We start from the raw sequence: 21,193 nt of genomic DNA on the forward strand, positions 1-21,193 counted from the left end.
AAACTGTGTCATTCCTCCCTCGGAAGCACAGAACAGGAACTGCTTCCTGCAGACACGTGAAATATTGGGCGGCGTTTGGTGATTTGTTTCTAAGCCTCGTGGAGACTCTTAGTGCACCTCAGCGGACAGAGCAGAGGTAGAGATACAGATTGTGGTATATACGATTTTGGAGCGATTGGCGCTCGTAGCTGCCCTGTGCCCACGGGCGGTACAGGCGCTCGGCGCATCCCAAACTCATTAACTCTGTCCTTGGCACGCCTGGCTCTGAGGGTCGGGCAGATCACGACTCCCGGGCATCCCGCGAAGTAAGCGGGGCACCCAGGGGCGACCTGTACCCGCGCAAAAATTCATCTCACATTGGGAGTGAGGACCCGGGCGTCACCCCGGGTCGTTATTTTCCTTACTCATAAGTTTAAGGCATAACGAGAACTAGTTCCTGCCGCTGGTACACTGCTGCGCACAAGCTCTAGAGGTCAGGGCGAGTGCCTCCCTACGCTGCCTCCCGCTGCCCTGCCAGTGCCCTCACGGTTCCGCACGGTCCTTGTTCCCCGCCGCGCAGCCGGAGCGCTGTCTCGGGCCGAACCGGGCCGAACCGGGCCGCGCCGCACCGCGCCCTATGCAAATGAGCGGCCCGGCCGCGCGGGGGGTTGTGGGTAGCCCCGTGGCGGCGGGGCGGGGCCGGAGGCGGGGCCGGGGGCGGAGCTCGCCGCGCTGCTGAGGGCGGGGCGAGGGGCGGAAGTCGTACGGTGTCACCTCCGGACTCGCTCGCTGCGTCTCATCGTTGGGGCCGCGACAAGATGGCGGACCTGTCTCTGGACGAGCTCATACGGAAACGCGGTGTGACGGTGAAGGGAAGGTGAGCGGTTGGGAGGGCGGCGCAGCGCCTCGGGCCCGGCGGCCCCGGCCGTTGTTCGCGTCTCCCTGCCGGCGGCTCCGCTCCGGGGGCTGCGGGCCGCGGCTGCCTCGGCGCGGCCCGGCCCTGCTCCCGCCCTCGCGTTCCCATTGGCTCGGCCGCGGGCCTGCGGGGCCGCGCCGCCATGCGATTGGCTGCGGCGGCCGTCACTCAGGGCCGGGCGGGGGTCGGCCCCATCTCGGCCCCTGCGCCCGGCGCTGCCCCGGCGGGCTGAACACCCACCGCGCCTTCCCGCTCGCTCCTTTCGGGGCTCCTGGCACCGGCCCGTGTCTCACTGAGGCCCCGACTCGCGCTGGCCGCGCTGCCTCGTGCTTGTCCCCGCCGACTAACCCGGCGCTGCTGGCCTGAGCGCGGTGGGCCCGCCGGGCCCCTCGGTGTTGGGTGTTAGCCAGGCCGTGCCCCGGGCTGCCCCGAGCCCGCGCCGCCGGAGCCGCTCGGTGCATTGTGGGAGAGCCGTGGGAGGCTCGGGGAGCTGTAACCGCCCGGAGCCGCCGGGGCTGCGGCCGCACCGCCGCCGGGGCTGGGGAGCTGCCGTGCCTGCCGCGCAGTTAGCGGAGCTCCGGCAGAGTGAGGGCAGTGCTCGAGAGGACGTGCAGCATGCTGCACACCGCAGCTGCAAGGTCGGATTGTTTCTTTGCACGGCAGATGTCTCCGGTGTAGGAGGGCCATTTACTGCTCCAGTTGGCAGTTCTCATCGGGATTCCCCTTCGGCAGCTTTGCATTTTCCCTTTTGCCATAGTCTCTTAATGTGTCTGAAGACCTTTTCTCCCATCTCTGTTAGCTCAGTGTGCTCTTGCTTTGTTGGTTTTATTTTTTTTGTTGCTGGCTTTTTAAAATTTATTGGTCTTAGTTTTTAACTCTGAATGTATATCCACTTCCATGTCTAGAGTAGTATTCTGAAAGTTACCTGCTAGCATATACTGGCAAAACATTCAAACATATTTAAATCCTAGTCTAGACAAGGCCTCGGCTTTGCACTTTCATTCATGTTATCCTGCAGATTTGGAACAGTCTTAGGCTGCTTACTATGCTCCAAGTACCTCCTTTATCCTTTTTCAAATCCCTCCTTAACTCTCATTTTTTTCCAGGAATTCTTCCTGCTTTTTTCTTTGCTGAACAATAATCCCTGTGCAGCACTGTAAGAGTTGTTGTGCCCCACACTCCTCTTGTATGTCATGTTTAGCTCACTTTATAGATTCCTGAGGTAGCAAACCTGACTTTGTGGAGGCTGGATAAACTGAATAAGCTTAAATCATTGTATCCATGCTGTTCAATAGTCTAAATGAAATAATAGAAAAAAATTCACCTATAAAATATACTAATCTATAACATATTCAAGACAGAGCTTGGAATCCTGGAAAGTGAATTAGATGTTTGAGATCCTCTTTTATTCCGGGTGCTGTGGCACAAATGCCTAAGCAGTTAATGCTCTTGTAGGGTAAGCAATTATCTGTGAAAGAGAGTTGCTTATTAGGGCAAACACACTCTACAGAAATGGTGTAATCTTCAGTACAGTTTCTTAACCTATTTCATTGGGTTTTGTCTTCAACAGTCTTAATTAATTCTGGCTTAAATGCTGATACATACATTTCTTGTTTTACTTTGACCTTTCTTATGCTCATGAACCACTCATCCAGCCCTCTGCAGCACTCTAGCTGAATGCTTTCAACATGGCTGAATAAATGCTTTTTAAAATTGCAAGGAAAGTATTGGTCTGTGTCTGTTGCTTTATGAGTACTGTAAGTCTTCTGTATTATTCTGGATATATTTTCATAGATGGTTTTAATAATACTCCTGTTTCTTCTAGCTGGTTTGCTTTGGCTGTATGAGAAAGCAACTGTAGGACTCTTAGCTAGGTAATAAAATGGGACTCTAGTCCAGCTTTCCAGACATCTGGACACAAAAATTAAAGAGACAGAAGTAGAGGTTAAGACTTTAATCTCTTTTTTGGTTGGTTGTTTGGGCTTTTTTTAAAGATCTCTCCACTGAAAATACATGACTGTAAATAATGTCAAGGTTGTGGGGGTTAGAGTAGGAAGTACTGATATAAAGGTGTGTGAAGAATTGAAATAGCATCATCATTTGATTTGGTGATACTAATGTTTTGAGTATTACAAAAAATTCTAGTTACCTACTTTCAGACTTCGTAATATTGGACAGTGCATTTCTGAAAGCAGATGGACACTGTATCCCTCTATTTTGACTTCTAAAAAGTCAACAGCAAGAATATTTTTTCAGTACCTTAACTTTAAAATTCCTCTTACTACTTTGTCCTTTTTTTTACTACAAAGAAACTCAATGGAAAAAACTTAAAAAATATTCATCAGAGGAACTCCATTGAGATTATATAAACTGGTTTTGTTTTTAGGGTAGATTTTGAAAAAGTGTATCAGACCTGTAATAAGAAAGTAGTCTTAGGTTTCACTGCATGTTGTGCTGCTTTTTAGGAATACTTGTCTGCGAATGCTGTAGTTTTTGTGGGCTGTTGTCTTTCTGTGTTCAGTATTGTGATAATGATGTGCTTAAAAAGTAAAGACCATTGAGTGCAGTAGTTCTTTTAGTAGATTAAAGAAGAAGCAGTCATGTTAAAAAGTAATTTGACTGATGACTGTTCTTGCTGGAAACTAATCAACGTTGAGACTGATGGCTTTGAGCTGAGATTGTTACTGGTGCTTGTACATCCTAAATTTCAAGTTGCTGTGCTCTCACAAATCTGAACTTGCTGCCCAGAATTCTTGAAATCATGTGTAGTTCCATGTTTCCTCTGAATCAGGATGTGTTACTGTATTACAAAAGATGCTTTCACAGACCTGTTCAGTCCTAAAGCCAGAAAGTCTGTTCCTGTTCCTCTTTGTCTTCAAAGGTTTCCCTGAAGTACCTGAGTTGTTGAATTTTGTTTAAATGTAGTAGGTACTTAGCACAGCTGAAGTCAGACCCTTTTGTTTGTAAATGTGAGCTTAAAGATGGATTTTGGAAATCAGTTCCTTAGCTGTTTATGTAGACAGTAAAATCCAGCATAAAACAGCTTAGGAGCTCTACAGTTGTATTTAGACATCCAACCTGAGTGGATTTCTGTGCAGTAATAATGAGCTTTTGTTTGCAGCAGCACAAATACTTTTATTGACAATATATCGCATCTTACAATGCCTGAAACTATTTTTTTTTCCTTTTCTTTTCTTTTTTCCCTCCAGACCTAACACAAGACCAGTATTTGGGGGTGTAAGATCTCGCATTGGGATCCAACAAAACCTTCTAAATAGATCATCACCAGCTGTGAGCTTCCAGCAGACGTTTGATGCCCGACAGAAGATAGGACTCACTGATGCCCGACACAAACTGGGGGTTAAAGATGCCCGTGAAAGACTGGTGCAGAAAGACGCTCGCTTCAAAATCAAAGGGAAGGTGCAGGATGCTCGAGAGATGTTGAATTCCCGTAAGCAGCAAAGTGTTGCTGCTGCTGCTGCTGAAAAGGTGACCAAAGTGGTGGATGCCAGAGAGAAGATCAGCTTAAAAAGGAGCTCTCCAGCTGTTATCAGCCCAACTATGGGGACAGTAAATCCAGCCATGAAAATCACCAAAACTATCCAAGTAGGTGAAGTGAGACACCTCTGAGCCTCTCAGTTATTGTACGGCAGTTCAGTAGACAAGATAACACATTAATATGTTCATATGGTTACAGTAGAAGCAATGATGATACAGTTCATTCCAGCCTGTGGGGCAGGATTCTGATCCTTTTGTGTGTCCTTGCAGCTGCTTGAAACTTTTTGTAGGATCATACCTTTCATTTAAATTTTCATTTTGGGCTTAAAAAGACTAAGGCAGTGTTCCTGTCAGCATTAAAGGAGATGTCTTGAATAGTTAAGTAGGCTCTCTTGTACCTGAATGCAAACAAAATGATGCAGGGTTTTTTGTCATTCTTATACTGCCCCTCTTTGCAAGTCTGATGTGGTGGTTTGTCCTGTATAGGTAACTGGTTTATCCTAGTGGTGGGATAACAGTTTAGAATATGCAGCTGTGTTTGTATCTAAGAAAATTTAAAATTCAATGAGCCCTTTTACAATTTTCTCTTTTTATACTTGCCTGGTTTTCAGGAAAGCCTTGGTTTCCAGGGAGTTGCCTGATCACATTCCTGCTGAGGCTCAAGATTCATTTCAGTTGCATTATAATCAGTTGCTGACTGTGACCTGCTGATTTCCTGGGCCAGTTTTCTGATTTCACTTTGCCGTGTGCAGCACCTTGATTCTTAGCCAGCTTCTCTGAGAAACAACTGCTGTTGAACTGTGTCTGTTAGGTACAATGGATAGAGTCAAAAGAGAAGTTTCCAGACTGTCAGGATGGTTGGTTGAGTGGTTTTACTCCTTACAAGTGTGTATCTCAAGCTCCTAGCCTACCTCTTCCATTTCCTGCCAAAAAATCAGCAGTGTGCTTACACATACCCAGGAATCTCCTATTGTCATCAGTTTAAAAGCCAAGATGAGTCTGCTTTCTGTTCAGCTGTGGGTTTTGCTCAAAAGCATCAAAAATATTTCTTCTGTAAATTAGGCCAGGAAGTTTCCCACTACTCTGCAGGTTTACTGCCGGGCTGCTGTAAGAAAGGACTGTTGTGGCAGTAAGAAGGGCTAATCACAGAGCAGTAGAGCAGTCTGTTCAGCAGTCGTTAATTGGGAGGGTGATTAGTACTCTTGCTGTCCTTCTAAGCCAAATCACCACCATCAGCCATAAGAAGTTGAACATTTTCTACAAAGTTTCTAGGAGTTAAAGTAGTTTCCAGAGACTGGGTGCAGTAGCTGTTTGTTCTGACCTGGTGTTCTGGGCTTTTTTGTGACTTGATTTGACCAGTAGTATTTTCTGTTTGTTAGACAACACAGTGCAAGGAAACATATATATTTATATATAGGATATAATGGTGATTCAAACTGTAGAAAGAACCTTGCACATGAGAAATTATCTAAAAGTTTTTAAAAATACTTGTACTGGAATTCCAAATTGCCCATGACCCTCCTATCTTTCCAAATGTGGAAGCAGAATCAAACTAGTGTATCTTGATCCAAGACACAACACACAGCTCTAAATGTGCTGTCCTAAGGGCTTGTTTCTCATAAAGCAAGAAAAACTCTGTGAAACCAAAAAATTCTGTAGGTCTGCTGCTGTTTTTGTAGGATGTGTATCCTTGTTTCTGAATTGATTAGCAAATTGAAACATGAGGTGCTATGGTATAAGTTACAGTCTAGAGAAAATGCAAATCAGAAGATTTTACTGCCTGTGTAGAGTATTTTTGCAAGAAGATCCATTCCTTAATGGACAGCTTCCAGCTTTTTCAAAAAGCAAAAGGGCATTTTTGAGGGTGTTGTTGCATGATTTCAGTTACTGATTAGTACAGGTACATTGCCTAGCTACTTCTGTTGTGGTTTCCCTGTTTCATGATGCAATGGGCTGCAGAAGGGGCAGCTTCACTACCCTGTGCATCATTGTACTCCACTATAATTTATTCTAGCTCTAGTGCTAAGGGGCAGTATATACTTCTCCTTTTGTTTGGCAGAGAGATGTATGTTTAGTTACCTGTTGCATGAAAGAAGAGACACTTACTTTCTGAGTTAGCCCATTCAGGTTTTGTGTTGGCAGAAATGTAGATCTAGTCAGTCCTGACAGGACTGAAGTTAACTTCCCAGTAATCTTGGACTAAACCCTAAGTCATTTGAATATTTTTCTTCATGTGGTCTTAGATTTTAATTGAAGTGAAACTATCTCATATTGAACATATCACAGGAAATGTAGGTGTTACCTGAGAGCATAATGTGCTTATATATTTCAAAGCGGGAAGATGAGTTTCATTTAAGTCATCTCAGGGTATTCAACTAACAGGTTTGATTTTCTGAAATGAGGACCTGATGGACTGCAGTGCTTAATGCTTTGGTTCTTTATCTCTAACTGTAGCAGAAGGCTCCAGTTCCTGGACACTCTCATCCAGCAGGAATGAGGATCAATGTGGTGAACAACCATACACATAAACAGGTGTGTACCTGCTCTGTCCTCTGTTTGTTACCTTTGGCAGGGAAGAAAATGTGTCCATAAACATTGACAGGCGCAAAGAAAACTCTTAAGTAGGAAAGAAAAGTGTTTGGAAGTTCTTCATCAGCTTAGCTTCCATGTCTTGCCTGGTTAAGATAGTTTCATGGTAGTTGAGGTTTTCATTTAGTATAATTTATCTTGATTCCTCGTGTATTATGTGAATGAGAAGTAGATACTCCCAGTTTTATCTGCCTGTTCTAAAGGTATTTTTTTCCCTAGAAGCAGTCCTCTAGCTCTCATGTTTTTCTATAAATTGCTTAGGGACACCACATCAGATCAAGTTGTTGGTTGTTTTGATTCACCATGCTGCCAGTCTCTTCAGAGTGTGGATGTGATTGTACATGGTCAGATACACTATAGTGAGGTGGAAGAGAGTATAACCTTCCTGTAAAATCCCAGCTGTGGGTCACTGCTGGAAACCTGATAGTGAATGATGTTAACTAGTATTCTGATGTACTTTCAAAGTTCCCATAGCCCTTTTCAAGCAGATTTTGAGAAAGACCCTAGAGTATTGTCTTTCTGGGATCAGTTTTAAAGGCCTTGGTCACAGCCCCCAGCCATTCAGCCACCTTGCTATCTTCGGTTTAAGATTTTTCTGAGAGGAATTACATATTTTTATTACTTACGTTATTTTTTGTGTATACACATAAAGTATTGCATGAAATACTGGAAAACTGACATTCACAATATCATGTCGGGGGGTTTTTGCCTTAAATAACTTCAGCTATTTGTGTATCTTACCTTTATGCTGGCCTGCTACCCTCACCTATCCCAGATGCTGTTGTTTATGGAAGTGTCTTCATTATTCCAACCTCATCACTGTAAATGTGGAATTCATCTCATTTTGTCTCAAACTCAAGTCCATTGTCCTGATGACTACTGTTTTTCCCAGCTCTTTTTTTTTCTGCACAATTGTCCTCTGTTCTTCATCCATTTTGGGTTTTCTTCCTTCATAGCATTTCTGTGACTGGAACAACTTCCCTGTTTGTAAACCAGAATCTTGCTGACTGTGACAACCCACTGATTTTGCAAGCTCTCATTGCTAATCCCTCCATTTTTCTTTACCTTTCTGATGAATTAATGGGAAGCTGTTTGCAGTTGTGAATTCTTATGTTCTGGGCACTGCCATATGTGTCTAGACTTCTTTACATTGTTTAGAGTCAATGAAGAAAAATAACTTGTGTAGGAGTTCACCTCAGTATTTTGTCAGGGCTATGAGTGTTAAGTTGAACTGGAAAATTAATTACTCATTCAGTAAACCTCCTAGTGCAGTGTTTTCTAGTGCCAGATGGATATGTTCTGTGCTAAGGAAAGCAGGCTATTCAAAAAGAATGTTCAGTCTAGGTGTATTCAGCAGGCATCTAATTAATTAAAAAAAAAAAAGACAATGCCCCCCTGCCAAAAAAAACCAAAACCAAACCAACCCAAAACAAAGCAAACCCCAAAAAACTCCCAAAAACCCAAAGCAAAAAACAAACAAAAAACTCCACAAAAACAAAACCCCAAAACAAACACCCCCAAACTAATTTAAAAATTGCATGCACAGGATTCAACTGTAAAGGTAGCAGGGTGCTAAAAAATGAGACATTGAGGCTTTATTTCATTGATGTATTTTCAACAGTCCTAGTGAGGTCTAGGAATAGAATCTGTATGTGATTTAAGTGTATCTAGGGAAACAGTTTTGATGTGCTTTTGGAAAGGAAGTCTGATAGCTTTTACACTGATGTTTTGACATGAACTTGTATACGTGAAGCTAAAATCCAATGTAATCGTGTTTATTAGCTGAAGATGGTTGAAGACAGGAGAAAACTACCTGTTTTTGAAATGTCTCAGTGAAATCTACCTGCATGTAAGCTATTACCTTCTTCACTTCAGGGTCTGTACGACATGGAAGATGATGATGAAAGCGTCTCTCCCCTTCCTAGCAAACAGATGAAAATCACCACCACAAACAGTTTCCTGCACAACTCGGTAAGGGATTATCTGAACAGTCCCCACCATGCCATGCTCACATTGCATGGACACAGAGGCTGTTTCTGTACAGGGCTTATGTTCTTTTAAAGTCTGTAAATTATGTTTTCTCGTCAAATATTTGCTCTTCACCCCACCCTTCCTTTGTGCCAATGCCTCTACTGTTATTTTTGGAACAGAGTTCTTTTAGGGTAACTGGTTTTGTGGGCCCTTAGCAGCCAGAATGTGTGCTTTCTGCCCTGCTGGCAGGTTGCTGCATCCTGGCTCTTGTCTTCCTTCTTGTTGAGGAAGTGTATTGAACCTGTCTTGTTACTATTTGAGTAAACCAACAAGGGAAGCTTTCTGCTGCTTCTGGAGACTGGGCATCAAAACAGGAAATCTCTTGCTGTGCAAAAATCTTAGTAGGTATCTTGCTGGGGGGGACTGTTGCTCTGGAGAAGATGGAGTTTCAGTACAGACAGATGTAAGGTCCTGCCTTTGGCATGAGATGCCCCTTTGCAGCTTAAACTGAGATCTGACTGGCTGGAAAGCAGCTTTGTAGGAAAGAGCCTGGGGGTCCTGCTGTGTGGTCTGCTAAGAATGAGTGAGTAGTGCATCCTTCCCACAACAAAGGTCAACTGTAGATGTAGTAAAATCATAGCCAGCAAATCAAGGAAGATAATTATTCTGTTTGACATTTTGAGAATGTAGCTGGAATTCCATGCCTATTCTGGGCTCTGTGATCCAAGAAAGAGGGACTGGAACCAATAAAACAGGGTGGTCAGAGGGCTACACCAAATTGCGTGTGAGGAGAGGGTGAGAGAGCAGTGTCTCAAGGCTGAGAAGGCTGTAGTGAGATCTGTCAGCTCTCCCTGTCTGGTCCTGGAAAAGGCAGAACCCAGGTCATTTTCAGCAGTGACCATGAGCCAACACATGTGCTGCAGCAAAAGAAATTCTAGCTGGTGAAATTCTCACGGTATTGATCAGCTTCTGGCTCAGGAGCCCAGAGAGGCTGTGCAGTTGTCATTCTTGAATATTCAGTGTTTAGCTGGTTAAGGCCCTTAGCCAACCTGATGTGTCTGAAGTTAGCCCTGTTTCAGATATGCAGGCTGGACATATGTTTGTGCTAAGTTAGTTATTCTCTGATTCTGGAAAAGCACATTTGTGTGCTTTTGCCATCACACAGGCATCGCTGTAGTGCAGTGATTACACCATGAGTTTATTTCCTCATGTGGGTATTCAGAATAGAGCTTCTGGCTATTTGTGATTCTCAAGTAATCTTACAAGGGTTTTTCTAGGTTTTTTTTTTTCCCCAGGAGTAAATTTGCTTTTTCCAGTGTTCACAGCAGTTTCCAAGCACAAGTTTTAGTCTGGCTTTAAACTCAGGTGTTTCCAACTAAAAAGGTTATGTTTCTTGTCTTTGTGTGCCATAGCTTGGTGATTTTGAGGAATCACTGCTCTTTGTACTGGGCTTCTCAATCTTACTGTTAATGAGCAGCCTTGTGAACATGTTGTAAAGTACTTGAAAATCCTTGGATGAAAGTAGCTGTTCAAATTCAGATCACATTCTTAAAGTTCATTTAAGAAGAGTATAAAACCAAAAAGTGCTTATGAGGGAAGTGCTCTTTCTGGATAAACACACTTTTTTATGTTTATGCCCAGAAGCTTTCGCTGATTTTTTTTCTCAGAACTGAAAGTCTTGAGCACTGTAGTGGTTTTGACACTGGGAAAGACATGCAGTTCTTAGTGCAAACTAGCAATACTCTGGTGGTGGTGCTTGAAGAAAAGTGATGGCTTTTGTAGGCTGCAGCTCTGAGATACTTTCTTTTTTCTTCCTGTAGACTGGTCTGAGCAGCAATAAATTCTCTCTGTCCAAGACTGTTCCCCTGACTAAAGTGGTCCAGAACGATACATACACAGCTCCACCTGCACCTCCCTCTCCTATGCGGACAAAGGCCTTGACAAACATGTCCCGGACCTTAGTGACAAAGGAAGAGCCTCCAAAAGAGCCAGCACCTGTTGAGGTGAGCTCAGGGAAGGGGGAAATGCTCTCTAGAGAAGTCTCTGAAACAACTGAAGCTTGCTGTTTATCAGGCATGTGAGCAGCTCATTTCTGCCTGCCTTTCATTATTACTTCTGGCACATCATCAGGGTTATTCTGATAGCTGCAGTCCATGTCCCAAGAATTTGAAACCTGTCTGAACATCCTTTCCCTGCACATGGTCCTGGAGGAATCCATATTATGGGGAGGTGGCAGTTGTTGTTTGGACACTCCTTGGTGGCTTTAATGTCCCTAGGAGTAGTGTTGTGTCTTCACTCCAGTTAGCAAAGAGAAGAAAAAGAGTTCTTCTGAATACAGCTTCTTGCTGTACACGTCCAACCTCCCAGGCAAGTTGTAGACAGCCTGCCTGGAATTGCTTTGCCAAACTGCCTGATGTTGGGTACAAGTAACCAGGTGTTCTAGGTGTGTTGAGTTCAGCATGCTCTTGAGAGGCTGGAGCTGAATTTTGGGGTTTGCTGGCTGGTGTAGAGTACAGCAGAGACAAGCTATTAAAAGGTGGGTGTGACCAGAGTACTGTCTATGTGTGCAGATTAAGTAACTATTTTTCTTGGAATAAGAGTGAAAAATCTCTTCAGAGAGAAACTAGCATGGAAAAGGAGCTCCTTTTTGCCATCAGATGAGCTGGGCTTTAGTGAACATTGATACTTCCCATTACTTGGTGTAGCTCTCTCCTTTGTGTGTGCATATAGACATTCCCAGACATAATACCCTTAGTGACTTTTTATTGCTTTCCCTGCTGTGCTGTATTGTGTGCTGTATTTTGGACGTTCTTCACGTGATGCATTTGTTTGTCTCGACAGCTGGCGTTCAGTCCTTTGGAAGGCACAAAGATGACTGTAAATAATCTGCATCCTCGAGTCACAGAGGAAGATATTGTTGTGAGTGTTGCTTACTGCCAGACTGTGCATGAGTGACACTTCCTTTCCTTATCCTACCTCTTTTGATAAATCAGTTGACCTATGGTGAATACAGTGATGAGGGTATGATGTGGGTTTACTTTCCTTGCAAAAACTTAAGAGGGTTCCTGATTATTTTGGGGTTGTTTACATTTTTTTTAAAGTGTGTGCTTAAGAAAATGAGACAAAATCCCACAGAGTATTAAATTACCATGGAGCTTCCATTCTCACCAGGCTGAGAATGAATCTGGTCTTCCTATGTGAAAAACATTACTGGATACTGGCCCTGAACCTTTCTGCTTGTGTAATCTCTATTACTAGTGCCAAGCACTTTATACCATAACAAACACTGTAAAACAAGTGTCCAAATCTTATCAGGTGTTTAATAAGCAGGATGGGTGGTGTGATGAAGCAAGTAAGCCCCTCTCATGCTGTGCCTTTGATGTGACCATGGTCACGACTGACTCTCTGTCTGCAGGAGTTATTCTGTGTGTGTGGCGCTCTGAAGCGAGCCCGGCTGGTGCACCCTGGAGTGGCTGAGGTAGTATTTGTGAAGAAAGAAGATGCTATCACAGCATATAAGAAATACAACAACAGGTGCTTAGATGGTAAGTTTGATGCCAGAGTTGCATGTAGGATAAATAAATTGACAATGACTTTTCCACCTGAGTGGAAGGTTTAAAAGCATCTCACATGCTCATATGCTAGCAAGAGAGAAGAAATGCCAGAAAATCAGTTCAATAGCTAGATAAGGTAATAATTGCTGCGTAACTAGCTGAATATATGCACAGTTTATTTAAGTGCAATTTAAAAACCCACTCACATTTTCCTAGAAGAAGAATGTTCAGAGCTGGAAGAGGGTCCTTACGAGTCTCCTGGTCTAGCTTCCAAACAAAATTCCTTTTGTTTCTAATTTGGTACCAAGAGCTGGATAGACCTTAGGAAGGCTTTACCTGCCTACAGAGCTGCTTACAAAGTACAAGTAAAACTAATATTTGCAATAGTTTCAGGGTGTACTCAGATACATTTTGAATTGGACTTAAAAAATAGTGTCACATTCTCCATAAACTTTGAGTAATGCAATTTTATTTAACCATATTAAACTGAAATTAATGTTAAACTGTTCATTTTTAGCTGGAAATAGGTGCTTTTTCTTTCTTTAGATGAGTGACATACTGTAGATGTCAGATGAGGAGCAGATCGCTAAGAATGGGAGATCCTCTTGTGTCCCTGCTAAGGGCTTCATAACTCTGTGTAACTTCTTAATTAGTAGGATGCTTCATATTTGTACTGAGCTGTTTCAGTGGCTCCTCTGTTGCTCTGATTATGCAACAGAAGATTTATCAGCTGTTCTTTCTCATGTTTCCCCAGCATGTTGAATTCTTACTGCTTGTGCTGTTGTTTCAAGGATCTTACCTTACCCCAATTCTGATAGAATTAATTCTGTATTTCATTTTTTAGGCCAACCAATGAAATGCAATCTTCATATGAATGGGAATGTCATCACCTCAGACCAGCCTATATTGCTGTAAGTATCCTGCAGTGGGGAAAGACCCAAACACTTTTGCAGGTTCTATTTTGGGAATTGTTGTCCCATTAATTTTCTTTCTCTTCCCTTCTGTGATACACAGTGTTCTCAGTCCTTAGGTTAAAAAATAATCTGAGATGAAGATGTTTTCTTCTGAGAAATAAATACGTTTTAAATAGGTTTTAAATATAAATATGTTTTAAATATGTTTAAAACCTTAAACTCTAATATTGGTAAGGGGGCAGCACTGATAACAGTAAATGCAAACACAGTGTTAAAATTTATTTATCATAAAATGAGGTTAAATACTGCCTCTGTTTTTTTTTCCATAATCTTGCAGCCGATTGAGTGATACCCCCTCAGTGAAGAAGGAAGGGGAACCACGCCGGTCAAGTGCAAGCGCCTCCTCAAATCCCCCAGCTGAAGTGGACCCTGACACTATCTTGAAGGCACTCTTCAAATCCTCAGGGGTCTCTGCCTCTGTGCAGCCCACAGAATTCAAAATTAAACTCTGAGATGGGGGAGCAAGCAGTGGACTGGAAAATTCATATAAGTTGGGGGATGAGGAAAGTGCAGGAGTGCAGATGTTATTTGCATTTGCCTCTCCTGAAATTTTTTGTTTTCTATGATCGCTTCCTTACTGTACAATAGTGTTTCCTCTTGTGTGTGTACTTTCTGTTTTCATAGTTGGAGTTTTCTTCCATGATTTTTTTTCCTGAGAGAATAACCTCCCCCTTCTGCCAGTAATGTATTACCAAGCATATACCATGTAACTCCATCCTTTATTCCAAAGCCCCCAGTGGCCATTAAAAGTGCACATAGACTTTGAGGGAAGGAGTGGTGATCTCCTTCTCTTTTCTTCTGACTGACCTTTAACTAAACGGTGCATCCCCTTGAGTGTCCACAGGCAAGAGCACCACGTTGTTTCTGAAGTTGCTGCGCTGGGTACAAAGTCAGGTTGGGCTCTGTACAGAAGGGACTTGTATGCATTTGGTGGAATACCTCTTCATTCTGGCTGTTGGACACTTCCCTGCTCAGCAGCTGTCACAGTGAGAAGAAGTGGGGAAAGCTGAGCTGCCCGCTGTGTGTGCCAAGGAGACATCAGGCAAAAAGGACTTAAGCACAAGTGCACCAGCCATTGTGCTATGGGCAGGGGTGTTTCAACTCTAGTTGTGTTGGAGGGTTGTTCTGGCATTTGTACAATTAAGAGTTGGCTCTGGAGGGTCAGGCTCAGTTACTCTCCTCTTTCTGGACTGAAAAATTAAGAACCAGTTCAGAGCTAGAAGAAACCTAGCTGTTTGACTCCCATTAGACTATATTGCCTCCTCCTGCTGATGCAGGGAGATGAGTTTTTTTCTTACCTTCTAACTCACCCCGTCTCCTATAAAAAGGAAGAACCTGGGACCCTTTTCAGATCCTAATACACACAAAGTCTTCTGTCTGAGAACTCCTTTGTTTGAGAGTTGCTATTTGGGCAGTGTTTGGCCGCTGTGCAGGTATGCAGCTGGCATGCCTGGATTTGGAGGATGATTGCTGCAGTGTATGGCTTCAGGAAGAGGTCTAGGAGCAGAGTGCAGTTAGCACTGGATAAGAAACTTGGGAGAGGAGTGACGAGTCCCGTGCAGGGTGGCGAGGACGTGGCGTGGGCCAGCGAGTGTCTGTGACAGGCCACTAGGTGGCACTTCCAGTACTTCCCATTGTTTGTACGGCATTGGCACCTTGGATGTTGAAAGTCCCTGTAGCTCCACTCGTTTGTGTTTGTTCAAACTGTATTATAAGAGAGGAAAGCTGAGAGCAACTTCCAGAATCTGGTTGCGGTTTGAACTTGATCCTGCTAGCTGGGAGACTAACCTAATCCATTCTGTTCAGCTCTGCTGAGTAGCTCCTGTAAGTCCAGATTCCATTTCTTGGACAACCCTAAGTTTCTTTTGCTTTCTCTTTCTGTATGAACTCTTTCCTCTGTCTAGCTCGTGCAGACCATTCCTCTATCTCACTGTATCCCTTTTAGCCATGGAAATAATGAGGACTTGGCAGGACTTGTTTTTCTGGAGTACTCTCTTTGGTTTGAAGGCCAGTGACACCATGAGTGGTAGGGTGCTTCATGTGAACAGCAGATGTTTGTAGGGGAGGGGACCTAAGACAGCTATTGTTCTCCTTTTATAGATTGTCCACCAAATACCTGTGTTTTAATAAAAAAAAAAATGGGGGCGGGGGGAGGAAACATTAGGGGTTGGAGAAGATAATGTATTACCTGTTTCTGAATAAACGTTTGTTATACAGAGAGTGGATTCTAAGCCTTTTTAGATGCTGTGGAGCACCTAAAAATAAGTGGTGGTGTTCCAGCATGGAGTCAGTCATGCTTTCTGGGTGAACATAGAAATTTCAAAACTGGTGAAGTGATGAAGAGCATATGGGTGAGAGAACTGTTACTCATCCACCTTTTAACCTGGATTATAGAAATTAACATCTGATTTGCTACTAAGTTGGAGCCATTTGTGTTCACCTAATTCCAGTTCTCCTTTCACAGAAAAAAGGAGCAGCCTTTGTTACTGACAGCCTAATAATTTTAAAAGTAACTTTATAACAAAAGCAGCTCTGAAATCAGGGTACCTGTTCTAGGTGAAGTAGGTTGCTTTCATTATCAGCTAGACAGAAGGCTGTGTGAATGTGAAGACGTGTATTGTGAGTGCATGTCTTGCCTCTTCTGAAAGAAGGGGGACACTCAAGGATTGTATTTAATAGATTCATGTCCATTTGAAAAGCCAAATAAGAAGATGCATTTTAAGTTCCTGTTAAACTCTGCATTATGTTTCAGTTATCTGAGAGTTTATGATGACATTGACATACTTCCTTGGAAGAACTACTGACTGCTCTGTTCCATAGCTCTGTCATCTATGGCAGTATATTTTTATTTTTTACAAACTGGTGAATTAAGTGGTTGTCCAAACACCACTCCATGACTTGTCTTGGTGTACATTGGTATTCTGTTCTTGGTCAGCTCTTTATTGCACCATTGCATGGCTTCCTCTGTTGGGCACTGAAACAAGAGTAACTGTATTCCCAGTTCTTTTCAGGTTATTCCCAGTCCTTTTCAGGAAGTTCACCTTGGGTCTCCAGTTTCTCCCATGGCTGACATGGTTGTGGACCTACCACCTTCTGACGTCACATCCATCTGCATTCGTCCTCGTGCAGCATGGTTATGTTTTTGTGTTGGTTTGGGTTTTTTTCCTGGGCTGGTAGAAATTATGAACTTGCATATGAAATACTAATTGCCTGCACTCTAAATTAATGTGCATTAATTTAGACATTAAATTAAATGGCTGGCCAGGACAGGTGGTAGGTAATTTCTAACTGTGGGGTTTTTTTTGGTGGTGGTTTTATTTTTCTCTTGGGTTTTTTTTTTGTTTGTTTGTTTGTTTGTTTTTATGGGGGGGGTTGTTTTGTGGGTTTTGGGGGTTGTTTTGGTTTGTTTTTGTTTTTTTCTCCAAAAATGTAAGGACATGGTGAACTGATGTGGCAATGTGCAAGTTTAGTATATTTTCATTTTCATGGCTTTTGCATGTACTTTCCGAAAATGTTCATTAACTCGATATTTGGTTGGGTCAGCTCTTCACATCATGTCGTATTTTGTTACCTCCCACATTAGTCTTGCTCCGGTATTTCTGGAATGATCCTCTCTTCCATTACAAGTTCCTCTGTAAAGGTATTTTTTGTTTTGTTTTTTTAATTAACAAGAGTCTTTAAAAACAGTTGTCCTTGAATGTTTCTACATCTCTTTACGATTTATTTGCCTCTCTCAGATTCAGGACAGTGCCTGAGTTTCACAGTTTTCACAAAAACATAAACTCAGGCCCGAGACTGCGGCGAGTCCACCCGCCGCCGCCATTACCAGCGCCGCGCCGCGCCGGGGAACTACAACTCCCGGCAGCCCCCGCGCCGCCGCGCGCAGAGAAGATGGCGGCCGCCACGGGGCGAGCGGCGGGAGCGGCGCCGGCCGGGTACACGGGTGAGGGGCAGCGCGGGGCACCGGGAGCGGGGCCGGCCGGGTACACGGGTGAGGGGCAGCGCGGGGCACCGGGAGCGGGGCCGGCCGGGTACGGGTGTGAGGGGCAGCGCGGGGCACCGGGAGCGGGGCCGGCCGGGTACACGGGTGAGGGGCAGCGCGGGGCACCGGGAGCGGGGCCGGCCGGGTACACGAGTGAGGGGCAGCGCGGGGCAGCGCGGGGCAGCGGGAGCGGGCCCGGGGCGGCAGCGGTGTCTCAAAGCGGTGCGTCCCTCGCAGCTCTGGCGGTGAAGTTCTCGGAGCGGCAGCGCTCGCCCCACTGGTTGTTGGTGAAGGAGCACCAGGTGCGGGAAGGGGCCGACTCCACGCACCCGGCTCGGCGCACGCTCTTCGTCCTCAACGTGCCCCCGTACTGCAGCCCGGTGAGTGGGGCGGCTGGAGGCCGAGGGCAGTGCGGTGAGGGCGCGGGAACCGGCGTGCCTCGGAGGGCCGGGCCGGGGCCGGGGAGCTCTGGAGGCGGTGTGTGGGAGGCATCGCTCCTGCTTTGCTCTACCGCGTGTTCTCTCTTACTCTCCGTGTCAAGGGCTCTCTGTCTAGGCTGTTCTCCCGCTGCGGGCATGTGCAGTTTGTGGACATGTGCGACAAGCCGGGGCCAGGAGAGAAAAAAGATAAATCGGCATCCAAATTCTTCAACCGCAGAACTGTAAAGGTAAAGCTTGGGGGAGAGAGGAATACTGATGCTCTGATGCTTTAGTGGGAAAAGATGGCAGGTACTGAATGGTTCTCTTCAGGACATGAGGTGCAGGAAACCACATGGGGCATTGGGTGACATGATTACTTAAATTTACTCTGTCTTTTTTTTTTTTTTTTTTTTTGCTATCATATTGCCACTTGTGGTTTAATTTTTATTTTATTTTTTAAAGTTATTTGTTGTGCAGTTCCTTGCTCCATGACCAGTTTCCCCAACATATCTGACTGACTTGGGTGTTTTTTTTTCTTTTAGGGATTTCAAGTAGCATACGTCGTGTTCAGGAAACCAGCAGGTGTCCAGGCAGCCAAGGCTCTATCACAGGAAGGTCCCTTGTTAATATCAACAGAGAACCACCCTGTGAAAAGCGGCATTAGCAGTAAGTCAGCTCTAGCTATCTTTCTACTGGCTAGTGCTAGGGAAGAGCTATGTTCGTGCATGTCCTGCATGTCCCATTTTGTACTAAGCTGGGAGATGTTCAGTGTTTATGTGCTTTTATTATTCACAGGGTAGCAATCTTATTGAACCTGGTGTTGAAGTCTGGTCCAGTGACCCTATGGGAGAATGGGGTCACTTGGAAGGGTGCTTTTTCCTGACTTTTTTTCAGTATTGCATAGATTCAGAGATACTGTTTGCATCTTGTCCTCAAAATGGAAACCAGACTCACATAACAAGCACCAGATGTCTGTCAAGATGACAGCACTTTATATATAACCCCTTGGCAGAAACACAGCCCTGAATGTTGTGCCCATTGGGCTTAAGGCTAGCCCACTTCTGCCTGGGAAAGTTACAAACTCTTCCCATCCCATATTGGTGGTGCTCACAGTTGTGCTGAGCTGTGGCGGGAGGAAGCTGATCACAAATGGGAACAGTGTGTCTTTCTCACACTCTAGAGTTCACTCTAGAGCTGCCCAAAAGCATCACACTAGCCTGCTTCTAGCAGCAGCCACTGCTGACTTGTGCCCTCTCTGTCTCAGAGTGGATCGCCAGGTATGAGGCCTCCATCGTGGATCCCAAGGAGCTGAAGGCTGAGGTGGATGCCTACATGCAAGACTATGACAAAAAGGTGGCAGAGGTGAGGCCAGGCTAGGGAGGGAGCCTAGCTAAACAATTTTTTGGGGGTAGAGGGAAAGAAGAGCGATTTCTCATTGCCCTGGCCATAGTGGAAAGGGCTGAGGGTCCCAGTGTTTGGCAGAGGTGTTTGACTCCCAGTTGCTGGTGGGCAGTCAGGCCCTGGTTTGGTCTGCAACACCTGACCCTTACCTCAGGGCTTACAATAGATATCCACAAATAAGTTGGTTCCTGGCTGGCATGCAATGTTGTGACTGAAAGTTGAATGCCTGCAGCCCTGATCCCGTGCCTTCCTTTAAATCTTATGTGGAAGCAGGAGCTGTAACTTTGTCTGTGTTTAAGGAAGGGCCGTAGGGGAGCTGTGCATCAGGCTGGCTGGCAGCCCATCTGCACTGGGCTCCTCACCCTCCTGTCTTTACAGGAAGAAGCCAAAGCAGCCAAGGAGGAGGGTGTACCGGATGAGGAGGGCTGGGTGAAGGTGACACGGAAGGGCCGGAAGCCTGGCCTGCCCCGCACAGAGGCTGCCAACCTGCGGGTGCTGGAGAAGGAGAAACAGAAAAGAGCTCGCAAAGAGCTGCTCAACTTCTATGCCTGGCAGCATCGCGAGACCAAGAGAGAGCGTGAGTGTCCAAGTCTCCTACCCCTGCCTGTGTCTCTCACACTGTGCCCCAAAGGGCATCCTGCCTTCAGTGGAGGCTACATCCAGCTGCTGGTAAACAGCTGGCTGGCTGGCTGGGTGAATGGCCGTGCCAGCTCTTGGGAGGCCTCTTGCCACCACCTGTCCTAGCAAGGGCTGCTGGAATATTTTGTGGGAGGGTGTGTAGGTTGTGGTTTTCTGAGAGATATTTATTCAGTCTGCACAAAGGCAGCAATTGAAGGGGGAAACTAACCAGATTCCTCCCCAAGAGGGAGCTGCAGCACTGCCAGAGATGAACGGCTGGAGCCCCAGCTTGGCACTCAGCCCAGGTGTAAAAGGACCTGCTCTGGGAAGTGTGTGTTTGTGGCTGCTGGGACTGAACCTCTCCTGGTGTGTGGAAGAGAAGCTCCCAGGAGAGGGAGATCTGCTGCTCCCGTGTGACCTGTTCTTTCTCTTTCTCCATGATTTAGACATTGCCCAGTTGAGGAAGAAATTTGAGGAGGACAAGCAGAGGATCGCACTGATGCGAGCCCAGCGCAAGTTTCGGCCATACTAGGTAGTGCTGAGCTATTCCTCAGGTGCCTGTGCTGGAGAGGGTAGGAGAGTTGCCTACTGATTGCATTTGCCAAAGGATTTTAAGGAATTGAGGTAGCTTTGGGTTGCTTCTAACCTTGGATCTGAAATGGGAGATCCCAGCAACTGCTGCTGGAGGGGAGTTCCCTTTACTTGCACCAGTGTCCTCCTGCTCTTCCATCATTTGATTCTGTGGCATCACTTCCCAGGGTGCTCAGGTCAAGGGGCTGAGGCACATCCTATGACATTCTGTATCTCCCTACCACCCAAAACCATGCCTCCTAAAGCTTGGTGAGAAGCGGGATTGACCTAGCACAGCCTCTGCAGGGGCAGGGAATGGCTGAAGAACTGTAAATAAACTGCTGCTACTGTTTTCAAAACATGGGAATTCTTCTCTCTCCCACCTGGTCTCCTATGGGAAGCAACTTTTGTGCTGGGGTGGTGGTAAAAATCATGGCTTGTAACCTGGTGCTCCTTGGCACATTTTATTAAAGGAAAGAGGAGGGAAATGACTTCAGGAAAAGCCTAACTGCAAAGTTCCCAGACTGCTTGTCACAAGGGAAGATCAGTGGTTTGGTACAGAGGTTCCTGTTCTCTTGGCAATTCCCTCCCTGACAGCTCCCTCTCAGCCAAGTGCTGCATTGCCCAGTTATCCAGCTTTATGTGGAGCTCTGCAGCCATGTCTAGGCTGAATGGGAAATTCCTGATATCCAGCACTGTTGCAAGAACAAGTGCCACTTTGA

The 21,193-nt window shown here is 45.3% G+C and overlaps 2 protein-coding genes and 1 non-coding gene across 6 annotated transcripts; 2 read left to right on the plus strand and 1 right to left on the minus strand.

Moving 5' to 3' along the window:
• Positions 1 to 272: 272 nt before the first annotated feature.
• LOC146443679 (U12 minor spliceosomal RNA) lies at positions 273 to 421 on the minus strand. The gene has a single exon (XR_014849394.1). It is a non-coding gene; the product is annotated as a U12 minor spliceosomal RNA (small nuclear RNA).
• Positions 422 to 679: 258 nt separating this feature from the next.
• On the plus strand, positions 680 to 14,247 carry POLDIP3 (DNA polymerase delta interacting protein 3). 3 transcript variants are annotated; one of them, XM_085048121.1, is made up of 9 exons: positions 680 to 856; positions 4,105 to 4,501; positions 6,851 to 6,925; positions 8,858 to 8,953; positions 10,774 to 10,956; positions 11,795 to 11,872; positions 12,369 to 12,498; positions 13,352 to 13,418; positions 13,759 to 14,247. In XM_085048121.1, exons 1-9 carry the CDS (start codon positions 798 to 800, stop codon positions 13,931 to 13,933), a joined length of 1,260 nt encoding a protein of 419 aa, XP_084904247.1. In that variant the 5' UTR covers positions 680 to 797; the 3' UTR covers positions 13,934 to 14,247. The 3 variants fall into 3 exon arrangements, with proteins under 3 accessions (XP_084904247.1, XP_084904239.1, XP_084904251.1); XM_085048113.1 differs by having other exon boundaries at positions 681 to 856; positions 6,848 to 6,925; XM_085048125.1 differs by lacking the exon at positions 680 to 856 and adding an exon at positions 1,359 to 1,533 and having other exon boundaries at positions 6,848 to 6,925.
• A 3,037-nt stretch (positions 14,248 to 17,284) lies between these two features.
• On the plus strand, positions 17,285 to 20,830 carry RRP7A (ribosomal RNA processing 7 homolog A). 2 transcript variants are annotated; one of them, XM_085048159.1, is made up of 8 exons: positions 17,285 to 17,398; positions 17,552 to 17,568; positions 17,701 to 17,843; positions 18,005 to 18,130; positions 18,425 to 18,548; positions 19,147 to 19,244; positions 19,662 to 19,860; positions 20,348 to 20,830. In XM_085048159.1, exons 1-8 carry the CDS (start codon positions 17,373 to 17,375, stop codon positions 20,431 to 20,433), a joined length of 819 nt encoding a protein of 272 aa, XP_084904285.1. In that variant the 5' UTR covers positions 17,285 to 17,372; the 3' UTR covers positions 20,434 to 20,830. The 2 variants fall into 2 exon arrangements, with proteins under 2 accessions (XP_084904285.1, XP_084904280.1); XM_085048154.1 differs by lacking the exon at positions 17,552 to 17,568 and having other exon boundaries at positions 17,312 to 17,424.
• Positions 20,831 to 21,193: the final 363 nt, after the last annotated feature.

Source organism: Lichenostomus cassidix, chromosome 1Aa (genome assembly GCF_008360975.1).
Source record: "Lichenostomus cassidix isolate B80296 chromosome 1Aa, HeHo_3.0, whole genome shotgun sequence".
NCBI classification, from domain to species: domain Eukaryota; kingdom Metazoa; phylum Chordata; class Aves; order Passeriformes; family Meliphagidae; genus Lichenostomus; species Lichenostomus cassidix.

Bases quoted from the DNA above. Each gene is read 5' to 3' on its own strand.
- POLDIP3 (XM_085048113.1), top strand. From the start codon at position 798: ATGGCGGACCTGTCTCTGGACGAGCTCATACGGAAACGCGGTGTGACG. The intron at 8,954-10,773 runs GTAAGGGATTAT...TTCTTCCTGTAG, and splicing joins ACAGTTTCCTGCACAACTCG to ACTGGTCTGAGCAGCAATAA. The intron at 11,873-12,368 runs GTGAGTGTTGCT...CTCTGTCTGCAG, and splicing joins TCACAGAGGAAGATATTGTT to GAGTTATTCTGTGTGTGTGG.
- RRP7A (XM_085048154.1), top strand. From the start codon at position 17,373: ATGGCGGCCGCCACGGGGCGAGCGGCGGGAGCGGCGCCGGCCGGGTAC. The intron at 18,131-18,424 runs GTAAAGCTTGGG...TTTTTCTTTTAG, and splicing joins TCAACCGCAGAACTGTAAAG to GGATTTCAAGTAGCATACGT. The intron at 18,549-19,146 runs GTAAGTCAGCTC...TCTCTGTCTCAG, and splicing joins TGTGAAAAGCGGCATTAGCA to AGTGGATCGCCAGGTATGAG.